Source organism: Podarcis cretensis (genome assembly GCF_951804945.1).
Source record: "Podarcis cretensis genome assembly, chromosome: 8".
Lineage (NCBI taxonomy): Eukaryota > Metazoa > Chordata > Lepidosauria > Squamata > Lacertidae > Podarcis > Podarcis cretensis.
The window spans coordinates 28684933-28706967 of NC_137177.1; the positions used below are offsets into that span (position 1 = coordinate 28684933).

At 44.5% G+C, this 22035-nt stretch overlaps 1 protein-coding gene across 2 annotated transcripts; it reads left to right on the plus strand.

The window, feature by feature from the left end:
* Nucleotides 1–3381: 3381 nt before the first annotated feature.
* TRIM63 (tripartite motif containing 63) lies at nucleotides 3382–20442 on the plus strand. 2 transcript variants are annotated; one of them, XM_079987786.1, is made up of 9 exons: nucleotides 3383–3704; nucleotides 8835–9004; nucleotides 10448–10616; nucleotides 12697–12792; nucleotides 13062–13295; nucleotides 16317–16339; nucleotides 17197–17321; nucleotides 18661–18732; nucleotides 19768–20442. In XM_079987786.1, exons 1-9 carry the CDS (start codon nucleotides 3546–3548, stop codon nucleotides 19776–19778), a joined length of 1059 nt encoding a protein of 352 aa, XP_079843912.1. In that variant the 5' UTR covers nucleotides 3383–3545; the 3' UTR covers nucleotides 19779–20442. The 2 variants fall into 2 exon arrangements, with proteins under 2 accessions (XP_079843913.1, XP_079843912.1); XM_079987787.1 differs by lacking the exon at nucleotides 18661–18732 and having other exon boundaries at nucleotides 3382–3704.
* The last annotated feature ends 1593 nt before the right edge of the window (nucleotides 20443–22035 follow it).

Below are 22035 nucleotides of genomic sequence, written 5' to 3' on the forward strand. Positions count from 1 at the left end.
TTCTGCCTTGCTGGCATCTATCATCATGCAGCCATTGGGAGATTTTCTAAGACTGGCTAGCTTTAGATTTTGAAACCTGGGTAAGGTCAAAGGGGGAGGCGGAGCCAATGGAGGCCAGGGGGTGGAGTTGGGCAGACTCAGGTGGGAGAGGGTACAGAGCTCAAATAGCCCAAACCTTATTACTATGACTCGCACTGGCAGCTGCAGCAAACTCAAACTTCCCCTAATTCTAGCAGGGAGAGGTGCAGAGAATCGGATGCCAACGCAGCACAATCCATTTCTTCTGTTCTTTGCTTGCTCTCATTTATATTGCAAGTGGGTCTCTCATATATTAAAGATTTTCTTGATTTACAAAAGTGTTTGCAATGTCTCTCTTTTGTATTCCCCCCCCCCATGTAACATTTTTACAAATCAGTTTCATTTGTTGAGACATTAGGAAGAAAAGGGGGAAAGAGGTGGAGGGGGAGAAAGATGGGTGGGGGTGGGTTGGATGGCGATGTTTCTATTTTACTTACTGTATTTGGTTTGGTGTCATTGTTGCTTGTGCAGGTTCTTTGCTGTTTGCTTGTGTTCCTTGGGGGTGAGAGAGGTTGGGGTTCGCCTAGGGTGTGGTTATTCATTTGTGGTTGGCTGTGGTGGTCTTTGTTTTCATGTGGGTCTCTCATATATATAGAATTGATGGGAAAGGTTTTTTTGGGGGGAGGCAGTTGTCCCTGTCCCAGATAAATCACTGTCCTATTTTATCCCTGATTTTGTATTGGCTGATGCCTTATTAATATAGTGTTGAGCTCTTAAGAATTAGAATTACAGAACTGGAAGGTATCTTGGAGGTCATCTGGTCTAACCTGCTGATCAATGCAGTTTCCTTGAACTGTGATTATGCTTCTTGCCTATCTTGACTGAGGGATGGGGTATGGAAGCATTTGGATTTTGCACAGCTGGAATGGAGGCTGGTACAAAGAGAAGAGTCATATTTGTTGCTCCACTTCCCTGTGCCTCTTACCCTGCCCAACACTGTCATGGACTGGGAAAGCAGATTTTTCAGCAGTCAACAGTTAGTCTGTTCCTTGCTCCTGAACTCCCACTGGCGACACTGACCTAGAGATAATTTCATTACAAAATTCACCACTGCCCCTCCTCAGTCATGGACCTCCTCTCTGTGTATTCAGTTTCTGCCCTATCAGAGAAATGGGCTCCCCCCACAGAAGGCTTAGAGGTGTGGCTTGTTCTGTTTGCATGGAAGAGTAAACAGGGTCGTTTCATTCCAGATCTTTGTGGCATCTTGTGGGGGCCAGTAAAATCTTCCATTTATTTTTCAGGGAAATCACTTGACCCTCTTCAAAACATGCACACAAGTCCCCCCAGCCCACTCTCACAGATGTGAGATCTTCCTGGGAATCATTGACCAACGTCAATAAAGATATGTCAGGAAATTGTTCTTTAAGTTGAGCAACAGACATACCTGGTTTTTCAGAGGCTCTTTGCAAGGCTGGTCCAGGACTAAGGATGGGGGCAATATCCAATTCAATTTGCATTTAAAATGAGTTTATCTAATTTGCACTTTCTGAAATAATATGGAAAATGGAAACAAAGTCATCCTTTGAAATCCAGGAGTCTCCAAATTTTGCATTTCAGTTGTCCAGGCAAGTCAAGTAATGTGTTGAAAAACACATTTGCTAGTGTAAAGTGTGAGTATCAGTGCACATATTAGTGAAAATAATTTACCCAAATGAATTATGCTAGGGGATATTTATTTGCAGAAATATGTAAAATTGCATACAGCTTCCCTGTTTTCCATTAAACAATATTTTCACTTCCTCTCCCAACTTTTTAGCCAATCAAAAGTATTTCAATTCCCCCTTAGTTGCCAAGATCCTAGGCTGAAGGGCAGAAAGGAAGTTCAGCAGAACAGCATCCCTTTAATATTTAAAACTTTTTTTTTTTGCACTTTTGACCCTCCTATGCAAAACAGCCTTCAAAGTAAAAAGCAGTCATTTTGCAACCCAACTTTTACGACCAAAAAACACAAACACAAAATGGCCAGACCTATTCTTTCACCTCGACTATTGGTAGCTTTCTGTGTTTTGTTCCCAATTTCCAGCTGACAAGAGTTTTGCTATAAAATGTAGGTGTTAAGCAGACTAAACTGGATTAGTCTTTGCTAGACGTGAAACATTTTCAGGATGCAGAGGCTACTGGGACCTATAAACAACCACGCCTCTTTCTCAGGGCCTTGAGTTTCTCTCCATAAATCTGTGAACCTCTAATGTCCAAAGGTATTAACGGATGGATGCAAGGCTGGTTAGTGTCATTGGGTTCTTCTTTTTGATCTCCCGCCATCTAGGTTGGTGTCCCCCACTGCCTCTTGCAGGAGCGAGTGGCATAATTCAACTACGTACTGCATGAAGAACTACTTTCTTTTATCTGTCATGAACCTTCCAACATCCGACTTCCTTTGATACCTATGAGTTCTAGCATTATGAGAGTGGGTGAAAAACGTTCCTCTATCCACTTTCTCCATGACATGCATAATTTTTGTAAGCTTCTGTCATGTCACATTTTAATTGCCTTTTCTCTAAACTAAAAAGCCCCAAACGCTGCAACCATTCTTCACCATCCTTACTCTATCCCCTTAATCATTTAGGTTGTCCTTTTCCAAACCTTTCTTCTGAACCTAAAATATCCTTTTTGAGGCAAGGTGACCAGAACTGTACACTGTATCCTTTCCCTCATGATCTCTAGTATGGGATTTGCCTTTTTCACAGCTGCTGCACACCAGGCCAACGTCTTCATTGAGCTATCAGCTACGACCCCAAGGTCCCACCATAAAACCTGGTGGTCTGTATTCACTTTGGTGGGTCACACAAGTCCTGCAGACTTTGTACTCTCAGTGGATAGATCAGAGAAGAGAGGGCTGCAGCTTGAGACATGGGCAATGGGGCTGAGAGATTCCAGAGCCAACAGTAATAAGAGGAGGAGATGTCAAGAGTCTGTGGAAGGCAGCCGGTGCTGGAAATAGCAAACAATTTTGTTGAGTGCTTTGAGTTTAACCCTCGGTTTTCTGGAAGTCAGGGGTGACAGGTGGGCTCATGTTGCCTGTTTAACTCCCTGGAAAGTGTGACTGTGTTTACACAACGATGTCTCCAATTTCTTTGTCCCAAAAGACACTGCCGGCTGCAGCAGAGGAGAAAAATAATATACATCCCTGGAAGTTGACTTCCCAGCCTTCGAACAAATTGTCCTCAGCCTTGTTTACAGACCTCTCTCTGGAGGGGTCACCCCTCCCCATGTGACAGCATGTCAGCCTTTAGGAAACACGACCCTCTTCCCAACTGATCCTGCCAGCCAATGCACATGTGACTCAGATGATATAAATAGAGCAGAGGAGCTGTCTCAGACAAAGTGCAGAAGCCCAAAGGTTTGCTTGAAGGGTCAGCGCACACAGTTCTAGAACCCAGAAGCAGACGGTGAGACCTTCCGCACGGAGCCTCTCTCCAGTCGCTTAAAAAAAGAAAGGATATAATTTGGAAGCACCGAAGGGGGCAATGGATTACCAGTCGAGCATCATCCGGGACTCTAACCCCATGGAGAATCTGGAGAAACAGTTGATTTGCCCCATCTGCCTGGAGATGTTCTCCAAGCCGGTGGTGATCTTACCTTGCCAGCATAACCTCTGCAGGAAATGCGCCAACGACGTCTTCCAGGTTAGTAGGCGTCCTAGCATTATTGGTGTGTGTTGGGACGACGGGGGTGGGGAGGGAGTTGTGGGTGTGTTTTAGGTGAGGTGGGAGCAGCGGGGAGTTATGCCACTTAAATGTATAGATCACCTCTGTGCAAAAGAAGAAGAAGGGGGAAAGGGCAGAAGATCTGGGTTCATCCACGAACAATATCCCCAGTGTGGTGTACATATCTCAGGCTTGCAGATTCTACTGGGAGGGGGGCAGTTACCAGAACCCTGAGGTCCCCCCTCCCAAGTGGGTACAAACTAATAGCTTCACTGAGCTACAATTCCCAGCAGCCTTAACAAACTACAGTTCCAAGGATTCTTTGGGGAAGCAATGAACTGTAAATGTGTTTCAAATGTACAGCCCACATGTTCCTATCCATGCTTATTCAGAAGCAAGTCCCACTGATTTCAACAAAACTTCCTTTCAATAATGCTTGCCTAAGATGGCAGTCTTTGACTTATGGCCAAGTCAGCATGGTTAGGGTCATAGAAAGAGATCAGCAGCCCTCCTCACATGTTATTCATGTGCAAAACCTAAGTGTACAGAGCAGGAAAAGGGAGCTTCAGTCCCAGGGGCCAAATGCAACCTTCTGGGCCTCTCCCTCTGGCCCTTGGACCTCTCCCAGGTCCCACCATTCTACAGCCACACCCCCTGTCCCCAGGCCACACCCCTCACTGGCCCCGCTTTGCAGCCCCCTTGGGTGCTTCTGCCTGGCTGGAATGTGCCCTTGAACTATGATATTGTTTCTTGCTTTCCTGGAGGGTGTGTGAGTGAGTGTATTAAAATGAGCCAACAGCAAAAATTCACCTGTGTTGCTCCACCCACTTTTGCCTCTGGTCCCGCCCACATCGGGACACCTGGCTGTGCTGGTATACCGATCACACGGAGCCTCTTCTAGAGAGCAGGAGCTCATGTGTTGAGCTTTTGTCTTCTACAACATACAGTTGTGAAGAGCCTACGTCATCCTGTCATCTTTGGGTGGGACTTTGTATCTTAAATTATAGACCTATATGTCAATAGCAACAGAATTTTTGCTCATTAACCAATCAGTCGCATAAAAGCAGTGGGTATATGCAAAATGCATTAAGCCGCTACAAAATGCACTATTCTGTTACAACTGCCTGTCACTTATTACCATTCATTATAATCTAAAATGGTAAATGCATGAGCCTGAGGGATAGCTCAGTTGGTAGAGCATGAGACTTAATCTCAAGGTTGTGGGTTTGAGCCCCATGTTGGGCAAAAGATTCCTGCATTGCAGGGCGTTGGACTAGATGACCCTCATGGTCCCTTCCAACTCTACAATTCTATGCTTCTATGTCTTCTGCTTCCCTAAAGCCATTAAAAAATTTAATACCCTGTTGGAAGCCACCCAGAGTGGCTGGAGAGGCTAGGCCAGATGGGGTATAAGTAATAAGCTATTATAAAAGTTTTCACAGTCAGAAGTGTTACATAATAGTCTGGTTCATCCAATATGTACTTTCTTATTTATCCACTTATGCAACGAAGAATGGTCTCCACCATAGTGTTATCTACCTACAAATACTCAAAGGCCAAGGTGCCCCTTTTATATGAGTGTGGAAAAGATTTCCCCTGACTCAAGAAAACCAAGCCCTTTCCCCAGAAGGACCCAAGGCTACCAATGGAGCCAGGGCGTTCCATGAAACCCCTCTCCCAGCTGCCTGAATACCCAGGATGTCAAATGCAACGTTGCCATTTTCTAGTTGAAAATAAATAAATAATCTCAACTCAACTTTGGTGCTACATGGCCTGCAATTTCCAGCAGGGAAATAGCTGCTTTAGTCTTTTTGTGAGGCCTTAAAACAGAAGTAGCCAAGGTGGTGCCTGCCAGATGTTATGGACTACAACTCCCATCAGCCCCAGCCAACATGGTCAGGGAAGATGGGAGCTGTAGTCCACCAACATTTGGAGAGCACCACCTTGGCAAGTACACCTGCCTTAGACTTAAAACTTTATTATGGGATTCACTTTTATGAACTAAAGGAAGTGCACTTCCAATCCACAAAAGTTTATGCCATAATGAAATGGTTAGTCTTTAAGGTGTTACAATATCATTTGATGTTTCATAGAATGATCCAAGTTGGGCTCATCTCTGGCTTCCGTGTTCTTATTTCATCCCTGAACAGAATGTTATGTTCTGAAAGAAATCACCCTCTGCCCAGTCACATTAATGAATGAATTGATTTATTGACTGAATAACTGGAACGACAAGATGAGCCAGCATTGAGCAAACTCATTAGCAGCGCTGTGCAAAAAAGCAAGAAGGAAACAAAAAGGATATACTGTATCAATGTACTTTAGTTGCAACATGAGTTAAATATAATGATAACTGTGAAATATCCTTCATTACTTTTGCCAGGGGTCTCATCCCCTTGAAAATTCAAATATAACCCCTTTCCAATTTCAGTTTGTGTGAATGCACCAAGACCACTTCCCAAGATATCCAAGGGAAGCTGTGGCCAGGAGCCAGTTGATAAGAGTGCTGGGCCTTCAGGGGGCCTGTTTTACTTCTGACACCGCCTTTCCAAAGTGTGTTGATCGTTGTTGCCAAACCTCCAAGGCAACATAACAAGGAGAGGCAGGAAGGAAAACCCAGGGGCAGAGGAGAAATTGGATTCTGTTTGCTGGGACAGGGGGATTAAAGTCTTCCAAAGGTCTTACAGTTTGACAGCCAATTGCGGAGGGGAAGGCAGGGACTGAAGTGCTTGTTGAAACCCAAACCAGACCTGTTGTTCCTTTATTATCACCAAGGGCTGCTTCTCTCAAAATGGCTTCCTGCACAGGCATAATTTCCATCCAGGAAAACCCACATGGCCACTGGGTCATGTGACAAATACATGTGTGAATGTGTCACTTGTAGATGGTGTGAAGATACCTCATGAGCTTCTAGAAGCAGAGTTTTAGGGAAAGCTGGTCCACAGTTTTACCTAATGTGTTTTTGTGCATCGCAACAGTCAGATAAGTGCAGATTTCAGAGGATGCTGGAGTTTCAGGTCCCATGTTGCTTTGGAACGTGAAAATTTGATAGATTCTCTTTTAAATGGGAACTGAGTTGAATTTCTCCCCCATCTCTGGCTGTCACAGAGTTCTTCTTTTATGATCATAAGACCCTTAGAACAGCCCTGCTAGATACTCTGAAGGCCTACCCTAGCCCTGCATTCTGCCCCCACAGTGGCCAACCAGATGCCTCCAGGAAGCTCACGAACAAGGCTAGACAGCAGTGACCCTTTCCTACTCTTGCACAGCAGTAAATGATATTCAGTGACATACCAGCTCCAAAATCTGAAGGAGGATGAACAGCCATGGGTAGACTTACAGAATCCTCCATCCCACCAGCATCCATTTTGTACTGCTGGCAGTTCATGGTACAGTCACAAGAAGCTATTGTAAATAAAATTAAAAAATAAAAATAATTCCAACACTGTTTCAGCTCCTCTTAAATAACAAAACCCTTCTTTCCCTTATAATCCCCCACTTTCATTGAACCATCTCTCAATGCTCTGCTAAAGAGGATTGAAGCAAGTGGCCTGTTCCTATGAAGGGTTGTCCAACCCGGTCAGATCTGCTCATCAATAGGATGAAAATTAATCAAGGGTTGGAGCAGATTCTCTCACAGTCATTCTCTAATGGATGTGATTTGCAGCAGGCACAGGATGGACCAAAAGAAAGTACTTTACACCCCACACTCTATGGGCTTTTAAAAAGGAATTAGATCAGGGATAAGGAACTGGGGAACTCCAGTTATTGTTGCACTCAAGCTCCCATCAGCCCCAGCTAGCATGGCCAATGGCCAGGGATGATGGGAGTTGTAGTGCAGCAACATCTGGAGGGTACCATGTGTTTTCCATCGCTGGTTCATACAAATTCATGGAGCGTAGACTTAAAATCAATGGGTATTATCCGTGATAAAGTGTGGGGCACCTTTCACACTCCAGAGGTTGCTCAGCTGCTTTGGACTTTAGTCATATTCAGCAAAGCTATATTTGGGTTCTTCAGTTCTTGTCTTTGTAAGTTAGGGATGGGGGCAGAAATCTGTCACTTTCAGTTTCTAATCTTAAATACAATTCGCATTTCTGCAGCAATTTGCAGTTATTGTTATTTTAATCCTCATGAAAAGTCTTCAGCATTTTAGAGTAGATCAGGCATAGGCAAACTCCAGCCCTCCAGATGTTTGGGACTACAATTCCCATCATCCCTGACCACTGGTCCTGTTAGCTAGGGATGGTGGGAATTGTAGTCCCAAACATCTGGAGGGCTGGGGTTTGCCTATGCCTGGTGTAGATCTCTCCTTATATACACATTTTTTGCAGCTTTGACTCATGTGCTCATTTTTGCAAGCAATTTCTCCTAGTATAATGCATTTTTGCATGTTTTCTTCACCAGTACATTCATTTTTATGCACATTTCCCCCTTATATATGCATTTTTGTTACACTGGTTGTTGAACTGCATCAGAAAAATTGGAGGTGTGAGTTTTGAAGGATGGCTGAGTTTTGGTTCTCATACATTTTCAGAAAGTGCAAATTGTGATGAATTCAGCTTTAAATGTGAGCCGAATCAAACTTCTCCTGCATTACTAGTTAAAGCAAGAATGGTGAACCAGTAGACCTCCAGGTGTTATTCAGCTACAACACAGGTGGGGGAATCTCAGCATCAGGAAGACATAGGTTTTCCACTCTAGATCTAAAAATACATGTGAAATAGATAACATGCAATTATGTAATTGAAAACCTAGTTGTGGCCACTGATCTCCAGCTCCAATAGAAAGGTTGTTGTTGCAACAGTTTAAAAAAAAGGGTTCTGGTTGGATCATCCACTTGGTTTGTTGAGCTTGGCCAGTTTTCCAATGTCATGCTCTGATACAAGTGCAAAGCATGATGGGGTTTTCCCATGCCATAAGGACAACTATGAATCATTCTTACAAGCGTCACCAGATAACTGTGATGATACTTGAATAGCTGAGCCCTCAGGTCATCTTTTCCAGGCCAAACGGTGGTAGGATTGGTTGTTTTGTGGGGTCCTTTGCAATTTTTTTTTTTTTTAAGATTACTGAACTTTGCCCTTACATTGTTGATGGCACTTGCAGGCTGCTAACCCATACTGGCAAACGGCCCGGGGGACTACCATATCAGGGGGACGGTTCCGCTGCCCCTCCTGCCGCCACGAAGTCATCCTGGACCGCCACGGAGTCTATGGCCTGCAGAGGAATCTACTGGTGGAGAACATCATTGATATCTACAAGCAGGAATATACCAGGTTTGTATCACAGCTGCCTGCCTCTTGTTTGCCATAGCTCAAGGGGGAAGTCATAGCTCAGAGGGAGAGCATCTGCTTTGCATGCAGAAGATTCCACTTTTGATCCTCAGCATCTTCAGGTAAGCCCAGGAGACGCCTCATCCAAAACCCTGGAAAGCTACTGCCACCCAGTAGACAATACTGAGAGAGATGGGATAAAGGCAGCTTCCTATGCTTTGAGGGAGAAGCACGGCTGTCATTCATATTTGGGAAGGATCCATTTGTTAGAAAGCGGGCAGAAAAAAGCAGACTAGTCCAGGAACACTGGGAGGACTTTAGGAACCCAGCACATATGCTCTGATCCATTTCCATTAGAGGAAGTGGAATTTGGGTGGATTAGAGAGGTATCTGAATATAGTAGGGGAGGCGCTGATGATGCTTTGTGGGGGGTGGGGTGTCATTAAGTCCTGCCCAGAGTGAAGAAATAGCTTTGGCTTCCCAAAATAAAATCAACAGCTCTGCAGAGCCAGAGCTAGCTTCTTGGACACTTTGGCACGCACAGAAGCAAGGTCTAAACATAACCTCAGTGTGGAGGTTAATATTAGAGAGGAGGTGGGAGTCAGTCCAATTCCTACTGTACAAAGAGACGGCCAGGGTCTAGTCTCCATTACCTTCATGTCAAATCCATCCCCCATTATATTCTTGTAGAGAAGCTGGTAAATGTGGACTGGATGAGGTAACAGTTAAGTAGATTTGTAGCTGATTGACAAACCCAGAGTGCTCACTGACGGTTCCTCGTCACCCTCAGAAAAAGTGACAGGTGGGGTGCCACAGGGTTCTGTCCTGGATCCGTTGTTGTTCAACCTCTTTATAAATGACTTGGAAGAAGGAATTGAGGGGATGCTGATCAATTTTGCAGATGAGCAAACCAGTGTGAACTGAACACACAACTATCCTTTGAAATCTGCACTTCTCCAAATTTTGTGATGCAGTTACCCATTCAAAAAGCATGCCAAAAATGAATAGATGAGTGAAAATGATGTACAAAACTACATTATATGGGGGAGAGGGAAGCTTGCAAAATGCATATATTAGGCGTACAAAGATGCATAGCTTAGAAGAAATGTGCACACACAAAATTTGTGTGGACTTTTTAAAAGGAAAAATTGCTAGTTGATGTGGAATTGGAATGGGGAAATGAGAAGCAGAGAAAGACAGAAATTGACAGATTTGTGCATCTCTGTTGTAGCGGTTGGTTGCTGATGAAGGAGAAACACACCTGAGCCACTGTTCCCAATTAACCAAACTCACATGTGAACTCTGGCTTTATTCCCATAAATAAAAAGGTGCCATTAAGATGAGAAAAGAGGAGGGAATATGTGTGCTTGTCTTTAAACAAAAGTCCATTACGTCCAGGACTAAGAGTCTCATCTGTCCAACTGGCTTCTTTTGTGTTTTCTCCAGCCGACCCCTGAAGAAGGGAAACCACCCAATGTGCAAGGAACATGAAGATGAGAAGATCAACATCTATTGCTTAACTTGTGAGGTGCCCACCTGCTCCATGTGCAAAGTCTTTGGGGCTCACAAAGACTGCGAAGTGGCGCCCCTTCAAAGCGTCTTTCAGGGCCAAAAGGTACCAACTGTTGCTTTCAATGGCTTCACACTCGTTTTCAAACTTTTTTTTCAACTTTCTGCCTCCAGAAAATGCTTCCCCCCATTGGCTGACCTGCAGGGGGACTCCAAAACCCTTGCCCTGGAAACTCTCAAGTCACTGAACCTCAGACCTAGGGGCCAAACATGGCCCTCCAGTCTTCTCCTTTGGGACTCACCCTAGGCTACCTCTATCTTTTGCACCTCTATCCAATTGCCAAAAAAAGGGACCCTGATTTTTTCACAATGTAAATAAATATATAACCCTACTGAAACCTCCCACGCATGGCTGGCTTGTTGGTGGTAGGGCATAAGCTGTCTTTCAAGGAAGTTGTTGTTCACCATTACTGATCTTCTCATTGAGGATTCCTTGATAAGCTTCAGAGGAATCTCAGCGGGTGGTTAGATCATTTTTGATTCCAGAGTTAATTGTCTTATTGATGAGGAGTGGACTTTTAAGATGGCAATGGACATTATTTCACGTGTGGCAAGCCAGACCTGCTATGTTTTGATACCCACTTTCCAAGTGGGGTCCTGGATTTCTGCACTAAGCTCTACCTGGATGGTGCCAGTATTGGACACTACCACATTAGAGCAAAAAGGGGACCCATTAGGAAACCTTGGTGCGTTTCACAAGGACAAAAGGGTTCAGTCCCTTGACCTTAGAGGGGTTCACATCTCATTGCTTGGCATGCAGATAGAGCAGGAGGGAGCACCTCCCATTTGGGTTGAGAGGTGATTGGAGACATCAGGATGTGCTGCGCTGTGCCTTTCAGGAATAGCCTTTGACCGCTAACACAGCTGGTATGGATATACACAGATGACTGCAGTCCCCAAGCAGCCACCAGCAGATTATATTTAGAGTCACTTGAGAGCCGCAAGGCAGTGGTGGACCCCTCGGAAAGGCGTTCAGTCCCAAGGGAGCAGCTGTGAGCAGGGCTGGAGGCTGGAGGTCTTTCCCTGGGCTTCTTGGATGGGTGCCATGGAGACTGCATGATTTCTCTCACAGGAGTCAAACAAATCAATCACTGGGTCCCTTCCCCACTTCAAGCACAGCAAAGGGACATAGCTCAATGGTAGAGCATCTCTTTGGCATGCAGAAGGTTCATTCCCCAACACATGAGTAGAACCCATGTGTGGAAGCTGCAACTATAAAATAAATAAACCTGCCATGCAGGGATAAATGGCTCACCTAATGGCTTCATCACCATTCACAGCTCACAGTGCAACTCATCCTTCTCACCACAAAGCTAGGCTGAGCTTTGGCGTAGCAACCAATATCAGTTGCACTGTTTGAGTCATGACAGGGACAAAACAATTGCCCCAAGGCCCACTCACCCAACCAACCCAGGCCAAGCTGTGCATGGCACATTGTCCATGTGAGAGCCACAGTTCAGACAGCCTTTTGGATCCCTGGAAGAGGCAGGGAGGGGTGTTGCCAAGCAGCCAGGTGACAAAAGAGCATCTGTGCTGGCTTCTGCTTGGTGAAAAGCCCATTGTCTCCCAGGGGCTGAAAGGATCGTGTGAAAGTGCCTTCAGAAGCCATCTACAAGGTATTGAATTTGCAGGGAGCATGAGGAGAGGGATTTGCACAAGTAACCACTGAGCTGAGGTTTTCTTAGCAACACCCTCTGTTTCCTTAAGAAGTCCTGCCTCATTCTTTCAGAGACATGGGGTCTTGGACTGTGGTGTGCTTGAAGTGCACCTTGCTGAGTTAATAATGATAATGATAAACGTTTTCTGCACTGTACAACCCCCCTCAAGTCCCTGCCACCAGTTTGCAGTCTAACGAGACATGACATGAAAGGGAAAGGGGATAGAGGAGAAAGGGAAACAAGCCAATCTAGGCTGGAGCTGTTTGTATTACAAGGACCCCCCCAGCCCTGTCCGAACCCAAATTAGAGGGTTCCTCTTTATCTCCTCTATTAGGATTTTTCATTTATTCCCATAGCCATCCCTTCTTTCACTATTATCCAGAGAAACAGCATGGCATGCCCTTTCTCTCGAAGGAGAAGGGACATGCAGGATTCCAATCTATTTTTGTTGCCTTCTCTCACACACAGACGGAGCTGACCAACTGCATCTCTATGTTAGTGGCAGGCAATGACAGAATACAGACGATCATCAACCAGCTGGAAGAGTCGTGCAAAGCCACTGAGGTGAGGAATGCAACAAATGACTGAGCCCTTGGAAATCTGAGCGGCGGAAGGGAAACACAACTCTGAGATGGCTGGTGCAGGTGTTGACAGGGCGAGGGGTGGGGGAGGAGAAAGATGTCTGCTTTTCTCTGAAGTTCACTTGCTTCCCTCTTTTTCCAAATCTGGGCAGCTAAATCAGGGGAGAAGTCTACTACTCCATTTAGACAAAGCAGTCGCTGCAAACCTACCATGTTCCTCACCCTCACTTGTTTCCTCTCAATCCCTGGCAGGAGAATGGCCGGCAGGTCAAGCAGGACTTGTGTGAGAAGTTTGAAGCCCTCATTGCCACTGTAGAGGAGAGGCGGAGTTGGCTGCTGGAGCGCATCTCCAAGGCGCAAGAAGAGAAAGTTGGCTTCATGCAGAACCTCATCCAGCAGTACAAAGACCAGCTGGAGCAGTCTAGCAAGCTGGTGGAGAGCGCCATCCAGTCCATGGAGGAAGAGGCAGGAGCTGCTTTTCTCATGGTGAGGCAAACTTATGGGCAATGATGGGCAGCCTGTGGACCTCCCGGTGTTGGTTGGACTACAACTCCCATCATAACTAGCCATTGGGGTTGCTGGTGTGAGCCCAGCGACATCTTGACAGCTATAGGTTCTCCAGCCCTGTGCTAAGGAAGTGGAGTGGGTGGCCAACTCCTCTTTGTCTTCTGGCTGGGGACCAAGACCAGATTGCCCTCCTGCTCACTTACATAGCTTCAAGAAACTCAGTGCAGCAGGCCTTGACAATCGTAATCATAACTGCAGGATTTTCTTTGATGACCATTGTGGGTCCATCACTGGCAGTAGGGAAGGATGGCTGCTTGCACATCAGGAACCTGATGTGCAAGGCACTGCTTTTCTACTGGAAGCAGAATTTAAAAGGCTGGTTCCACATGGGGCAACATATCATTCCATCCACGTCCAGCAACGGCCATCCTCCTGGCCTCGATCAGGGGTGGGGGAACCCCGCCGGCCAACTTTGACAGATGGGCCGGGCAACCCAGCTGTCAGTCAGATGACACCGTTGTGATGGCAGATGACTCACAAAGCAGGTTGCCCTGCCCACCTGCCAAAATCCCTTGCGCAGGGTTCTCAAGATGGCTACCTGTTGCTGGAGGTGCAGCAGGAGCCACACAGAACAGCTCACAGAGCCATTTGCAAGTCTCCTCAAGGGTGGAAAGGAACAGCACAGGGGGCCTTCAAAGAGCACTGCTGGGAGCAAGAAACCATTTACATGAAATGGAAATTGCTTCCCCCTCCTTGAGCAAGCCATCCCCCTACCACCTGTCAGCTGATGGGTTGTTGGAAGCCCCCCTTACTTCAACAAAGGAACAAGTGGGAGCCCATTTTAGTCTCCTGATCGTTCCTTTGTAGCTTTGCCCTTCCCTGCTCCACACTGTTACACCCCCTTTGCTGCATCTCCCTCCTTCTTCCAGGAAGCAGCAGCGACTCACCTGCCAGGCCAGGTAAATGTCTCCACCCCACCATCTACTATTAAATTCTGCTGAGTGCTAACACCAATCACAATTGAGGGAGAGAGTGACTTTACCCAAAATAAGTCCAAGGGAGACTTTGCATATCCTTTTTCAACTCGCCACCTGCTGCTTTAGGAGACCCGACCTCAAAACTGGCCTCTAGATCAAAATATTTGAAAAGAATCACTTAGCATATGTCAAATGCCATATAAATGCTTTTTTTTTTTTTATAAATATTTATTGAGATTTTTTTAAAATACAAAATGCAAAAATAATAAACAATATAACATGGATCATAACACATTTTTCAGAACTTCTTTGGACTCCCTCGCGTCTCCCACTCCCACTTACATCGTTATAAATTTTTTCCAGCAATTTATCATCTTGTTTATATTCTTAAATTTTATTCAGTTAATTTAATCTATTCTCCACAAATTTTATGTTTCCCTCAATCTCACTTATCGTCAGGTTCAATCTAATTCAGTGGTAGGCAATTATTTATGATCTAGCATCCTTCTTAGCATTCAACCAAATTACAATACTTTTGTAGATAAATCTTGAATTTCTTCCAGTCTTCTTCAACCCTCTCTTCTCCCAGGTCTCGGATTCTGCCAGTCATCTCGGCCAGTTGCATATAGTCCATCAGCTGCATCTGCCATTCTTCCAGTGTGGGTAGATCTTGAGTTTTCCAGCTCTTGGCAATGAGTATCCTTGCTGCCGTTGTTGCATACATAAAAAATGTTCGGTCCTTCTTTAACACCTTCTGGCCGACAATGCCCAGAAGGAAGGCCTCTGGTTTCTTAGTAAAGGTATACTTAAATACCTTTTTCAACTCATTATAAATCGTTTCCCAGAAGGCCTTCACTCTAGGGCAAGTCCACCAGAGGTGAAAGAATGTTCCTTCATGTTCTTTACATTTCCAACATTTATTATCAGACAAATGGTATATTTTGGCAAGTTTAACTGGGGTCATGTACCATCTATACATCATTTTCATTACATTTTCCTTCAAAGCATTACATGCAGTGAAGTTCAGCCCAGTGGTCCACAACCTTTCCCAGTCCTCAAACATAATATTATGCCCAATATCCTGAGCCCACTTTATCATAACCGATTTAACCATTTCGTCTTGTGTATTCCATTTCAGCAGCAAGTTATACATTCTTGATAAAACCTTAGTTTTTGGCTCTAACAATTCTGTTTCCAACTTCGATTTCTCCACCTGGAACCCTAGCTTTTTATCATTTTTAAAAACTTCTTTAATCTGAGCGTAATGTAACCAGTCTCGCACTTTATCCTTCATTTTCTCCAAACTCTGCAATTTCCAATTGTCTCCATCTTTTTCTAATATTTCCCAATATTTTGGCCAGTTGGCCTCCATATTGAGTCTTTTTCGGGCCTTAGCTTCCAGAGGTGAAAGCCACCTCGGAGTTTTATTTTCCAATAAGTCTTTGTATTTTGTCCAGACTTTAAAAACTGCTTTCCTGACAATATGGTTCTTAAAGACCTTATTAATCTTAACCTTATCGTACCATAGATATGCATGCCAACCAAAGGCGTTATTAAACCCTTCCAAGTCCAATACGTCAGTGTCCTCAAGAAGTAGCCAGTCTTTTAGCCAGCAAAAGGCTGCGGCTTCATAATACAACTTTAAGTCCGGCAGGGCAAAGCCCCCCATATAAATGCTATCTCAGTTGTTCCGACAACAACCCTGGAAGGTAGGCCACTATGAGACTAAAGGAGAGACACAAGTTCTAATCCCCCTTCAGCCAGAAAACTCATTAGATGACCTTGGGCCAGCCACTATCACTCAGCCTAACCTACCTCATAAGGTTGTTGTGAGGATGAAATAGGAAGGGGAAACCATGAATGTTGCCTTGGATCTCTGGAGGAAGGGCAGATGATCAAAGCAGGTCAAACTTTTAAGATACTGCCACTAAGGGGGGCATAGTTTTAAAGTGAAATGTCTTTATCCACTAATGATCACTCTCTGTTTTTTTCCCCTCCCCTCCCTGTTTCTTCCTCATTCCAGTCTGCCAAGCAGCTCATTAAAACGTAAGTCCTGGAACACAATTTTCTAAATTGCAGCTTCTGTGTGCAAATTGTTCTGTACACTGTTCTTCTCAATGAATACAGGATCCTAATGAGAAGCTCTATCTGATTGAAAGCTTAAAAATAAGGCTCCTTTTCAGAGCTGACCAGCTTAGAAGGAGTGTGCTGTTTTTTGTTTCTTTGCTGAGTTGTAACACTCCTGCCTGCAGAAATTGAGAGGCAGAATAAAGATCATAAAGTATGCTTGGTTCAGTTTGCATTAAAGGTGAACCTTCCATATCCCCACTTCCTCTTGTTCCGCTTCTTCCACAGACCCCACTCCAGAAAACTTCTCTTTAGTGCTCTATCAGAGCAAACTGTAATCTGGGTTTTCCCTGGATTGATGTTTGCTCTGATTTTACACTAAAGAGCAGGTTTTCCCTGGGAATGGAGCAGGGTAAAGGGGAAAAAAAGTTCAAACCCATGCCTAGAAAGTGCGGGTCAAGTGGGAAACTGCTTGGACCCCTGCTTTTTAGGCACAAAACAATCGGAAGTGTGGATCAATCCAATAGGTGAACCAAACCAAAGCCATCATTTGAAATACATTTCAGGATGAGTTATAACCAAAATTAAAACAACACAATGGGTTAATGAAGTTCTGGGATAACTCATCTGGGAATAAGCCCCACTAAGCATACCTGTAGGACTTACTTGTGAGTGAATTACACTGCACAGGTGCAGTCCTCTACCTACTTACCTGGGGGTAATTCCCATTGAATTAAGTGGGGATTAACTCTGAGTAGACATGTATATGATAGCATTGGGAAACGCACTAAGAGCAGGAAGAAAAAAAATCTCTTTCCATCCTGTTTTCTCCGTAGAATTATTGAGGCATCGAAGGGTGCTCAATTGGAGAAGATTGAGCCAGGTTTTGAAAACATGGATTATTTTACCATAGACCTGGAAAACATTGCAGAAGCCTTGAGAAGCCTTGACTTTGAGGCAGGTATGGTAAATATGGCACCTTTTCAGTGCTCTTGTCATTTAAAGAATCTTTCCCCTCCAATTAATATTAACAACAACTTCCAAAGTAACTTACAGATCACTGAAACCAAGACCAAGTCCCTACCCCCAGAATTCCAAAGATACAACAGAAATGGAAACTAGATGAGTCAGTCACCAATACAAAAAATTGTTACAAGTCATCTCTCAAGCTATACTAAGTACTATTGCATGCCAGCTGTCAAACCCCGTCTATCAAATACTGACACCAAATTTCCTTCAGGGTTTCCTTAAAGGGGTCACATGCAGTTGTCAGATATACGGTGCATGCCCAGTAAATACGTCAAGTGTTCTCCTGAGCAAACATTCATAATGGAAAATTTGGCAGAGAAAACTCCTCTTGTGTCTCAATCGCCTCTCCCACCTGCTCTGTGACTAAGGTCCATTGCTCCCTACTAAGGACAGCTGCATCACCTTGTTTTCTCTTATTAGAGAGGTTGAACAGACTAATGAAACTGCCTCTTCCTGTAAGCTACTTGCAAAACAAAGATAAAGGATTATTAGCACAGTTAGAAATAATAACTAATATTTTCAAATACTGCCCCTTTAGGCACAAAAGGTTTTCAGAGAATCCCATGCATTGTTCCTTATGAAGAAGAGATCACAGCTCAGCGGTAGAGCATGTGCAAAATATTCAGAGCGTCCCAGGTTCAGTCCTCAGCATCTTCGGGTAGGACTGGAAGAGACTTCAACCTGAAACCCTAGTGAGCCCCTGCCAGTCAGTGTAGACAATACTAACTGGGCAGAGCAACAGTTTGATCTGGTCTAAGTCATCCTTCTGTGCTCCTTTGAATGGATGGTTGTAGTGAGCAAACTGCTTTCCTCCCAGTGTTTTCTGCGAGGGGCCACAGGTCAGGGGGAGAGCACAGATTTTTCCATGCAGAAGGTCTCCAGTTTGGTTCTTGGCATCTCTTGTTTAAAAGGGATCTGGTAGCCGGAAGTGGAAAGACCGTAGCCTCAGCCACTGCCATTCATTAGAGTAGACAATAGGGGAGCTAAGTGTTGGCTGTGCACACACCATACATTTAAAGCACACACATCCCTAAAGAATCATGGGAAATGTAGTCTGTTAAGGGTGTTGCAGCTCTGTGAGGGGTGAACTACAACTCCCCTGATTATTTTGGACTGGTGGTGTACTCTAAATGTATGTGGTGTGTTTGCAAGATCCTTCCTAGCTGAACTCCTGGCATCAAATGTCAGTAGATGGTTCCTTGGTAGAAAAGGTGGTTCTAAATCTCCTGCATTGTTTATCTCTCTGCCCTGCCCCCCCAAACCCTTTTAAGATGAGGAAGATGAAGAGCTGAATGAGGAAGAAGAAACAGAAGAGGGAGACCCACAAGATGAGAAGGTGGATGGTACGTGCATAACTGAGCAAGTGAAAGAGAAATGTGGCGGTTGAGAAACTATTTTAACTTTGGCTGCTCAGAGCATCCACGTTCTTGCCGAGGACAGGGGTTTGCGTGGCACCTTTGAATCATGGCAGTGCTATTTTCATTTCAATACCATGAGGGGAAAAATGGCACCCATGGGATGTCTTTTTGAGTTTTGCCCTTCCAGAACTTCACAGCTTTGGCTGCCACTGATGGAGGCAAGGAGATTCACAGTGCAATGACACCCTGTCACTGGAACGCTGTTCTCAGCAAAGAACACAGGCTAGAGGAAAGAGAGCCCCAACTATACATTTAAAGAAGTATCATACCACTTTAAACAGCCATGACTTCCCCCAAAGTGTCCTGGGAACTCTTTGAGAGCTGCAATTCCCAGAGTTCCCTTGGAAGAGAGACCGATGACCAACCCCTCTTCCCAGGGCACTCTGGGAATTGCTCTGGGAGGGGAATAGTGCTCTTTGTAACTTGGGGTGAACTACAGTTCCCAGAATTCTTTGTGTCAGTCAGCCGGTCAGTTTTATTGCACATAGCCAAAGGCTGCCGCAATGTACAGAGAATCATTCAACAATTAAAAGAAAATATACTGGATTGATACAAAAAACTTAAAACATTTATATTATCAAGACATTACCTACTCTAAACAGAGCTATAAAAGTACTTTAATATACAAGTTAAGACATTAAACAATAAAATTTATAAGCTAAAATTATCACATGGTCACTAATATGTTAATTAATACAATGTGCAATTATATTCAGAGTTTGTGATAAAGATGAATTCTTTGTGGAGACTAAGTGGTATAAATGAGTTTAAATGTACGGTGTGGATGGAGAAACAGTCTGCCCTGTTACAAGGCAACTGCCATCAGCTGTTGGCCACTTTAGTTGGGGCCGATGGGTTTTGGGGTCCAGTAACAATTGGAGGGTCCACACATTCCCCATCCTTTCCTTGTGTACTAAACTGGTTTCACTTACATGTCTTTTCCACCTTTGTTTGTTTCAGGTCCTCAGTAACGAAGGAGGAGGGGAAAATGGATTCCAGAGGGGAAGGAGAAATTCTGCCTGTACGGACTGGGAAGACTTGGGGAGGGGGAGGAATAGGGGTGTAGTGGGGTGGGACGCCCAAATTGAATGCCCAATAAGCAATGAGGAAAAGGAGCAGGACGAAGTTCAGCTGAAGAAGAGCCATTTGGGATGTGGAATTCTTGGCAGTCCAGAAAGAATACTTGCACAAGGACACTTTTATACACGGGTGCAAAAAGGAACCTTTCATACATTTTATATGTTGTTGGTGTGTGTGTTTTTGTACATAATTGTCATGCACTTGAATTTTTTTTTGTAACGAAAAAAAGATAAGCTTTTTCTCCCCCTCAGTTTTTTTTTTTGCGGGGGGAGGGAGCATTCAGAGCACCCTCACGCAGACCGAAGGATGCCAATTCTGGGAATTAGAGTTTCTTTGCACTGCTTAGACTTGTTAGGAAAAATGGGAAAGTTTTAGTGTTAGTAGACCTTAGCTAACCAACCGTACCAATAGTTTTAGTCAACTTTTTTGATCTAGGGAGAAGGATCTGATAAAAGAATATTATCTGCCTCAATGCCTGTAGCCGAACTTTAAAAGGTGTCTGCCGATTTTACTTCTTTGTTGTATATAGTTAAAATAAAATGAATTCCAGTTTTATCTCAATTGGTTATTTATTTCAGCCAATCAATCTCTATTATTATGACCACAGATCAGCCACTAAGTTACAGTCAAACAAATGCAGTTTTCAGGCCAAGAAAAGACTATTAGGAAGAATTACCGGTATTTATTTAGAATATTTATAACCTGCCTTGCAAACAAATGATTCATACTTAAGTATCCTCTAGATCAGGGGTGGCCAACTCTCAAGAGACTGCGATCTACTCAGAGTTAAAAACTGGCAGTGATCTACCCTTTTTGGGGGGTTCAGGTGTCAAAGTTGTTGAGCTTTTTTTCTGGGAGGGGGAGGAGGAAGGCCTGTTTTAGGGAGGGGGAGGAAGAAGGTGCAGGCTAAAATGTTGATAGGGGAGCCAAAGTTGAGCTTCTCTGTGGGGAGCCAGTTATCTGCCGGTGATCTACCACAGACGTCCAATGATCTGCCGGTAGATCGTGGTCTGCTCCAGATGTTGCTAAACTACAACGCTCATTAGTCCCAACACACAATGGTCCTGTGTCGTTTATTTATTTATTACATTTGTATACTGTGTACCCTCAGGTCTCAGGGCAGTTCACAATATAAAATCACATCTGAATATAAAATCACAATATCAAACTACAAAATACATTACAAAAATAAGAACAACCCAATAATTCCCCCTCCCCAACACATTTTAATAATGGCCTGAGCTTGTACTGGACAGTGGCTTCTAGCTCTAAGGCTTTATAGGTCAAAATCAGCATTTTGAATTGGGCCGGGAAACTAAACGGCAGGATTGGTATAATATGTTCAAACCGTCTTGCCCCATTGAGCAAACTGGCCACTGAATTCTATGCTATCTGAAGTTTCCAAACAGTCTTCAAAAGCAGTCCTATAAAGTAATCCAGGCATGTCCAACAGGCAGATCGTGACGTTCCAGTAGATCACTGGATGTCTGTGGTAGATCACTGGTAGATCACTGGCTCCCCCCAAAGAAGCTCAAAACAACTTTTGGCACCCCTAAAAAAGCTCAACATTTTTGCCCTGCATCCCCCCCCCCAAAACGGGGCTTTCCTCCTCCCTAAAAAGCTCAACAACTTTGAACCGAATCCCCCCAAAAGGGGTAGATAACAGCCAGTTTATAACTCTGTGAGTAGATTGCACTCTCTTGGGAGTTGGCCACCCCTGAGTAATCTAACCTAGGGGTTACCAGAGCATAAACAACAGTAGTTAGGCTGTCCCTGCCCAGATAGGGGCACAGCCAAAGCTGATGGAAGGCACTCTGCGCCACTGAGGTCACCTGAGCCACAAGCAACAGCAATGGACCCAGAAGTATCCCCAAGCTACTTACCTGCTTCTTCAGAGGGAGTGTAACCCCATCAAGAACAAGCAACTTCCCAGGATGAATGGGAGCTGGCTTACCTTCTTGGGAGGTGGGGAGGATAACCTCTGAATGGCCCTTGATCGGATGGCCAGGGGGTCAGAGGTGTTACAATAATCACTGTGGTCATGTCCACACCATACATTTAGGGCACATATCTTTCCCCAAAGAATACTGGGAGCTGTAGTGTGTTAAGGGTGCTGGGAATTGTAGTTCTATGGAATGTACCGGTAGT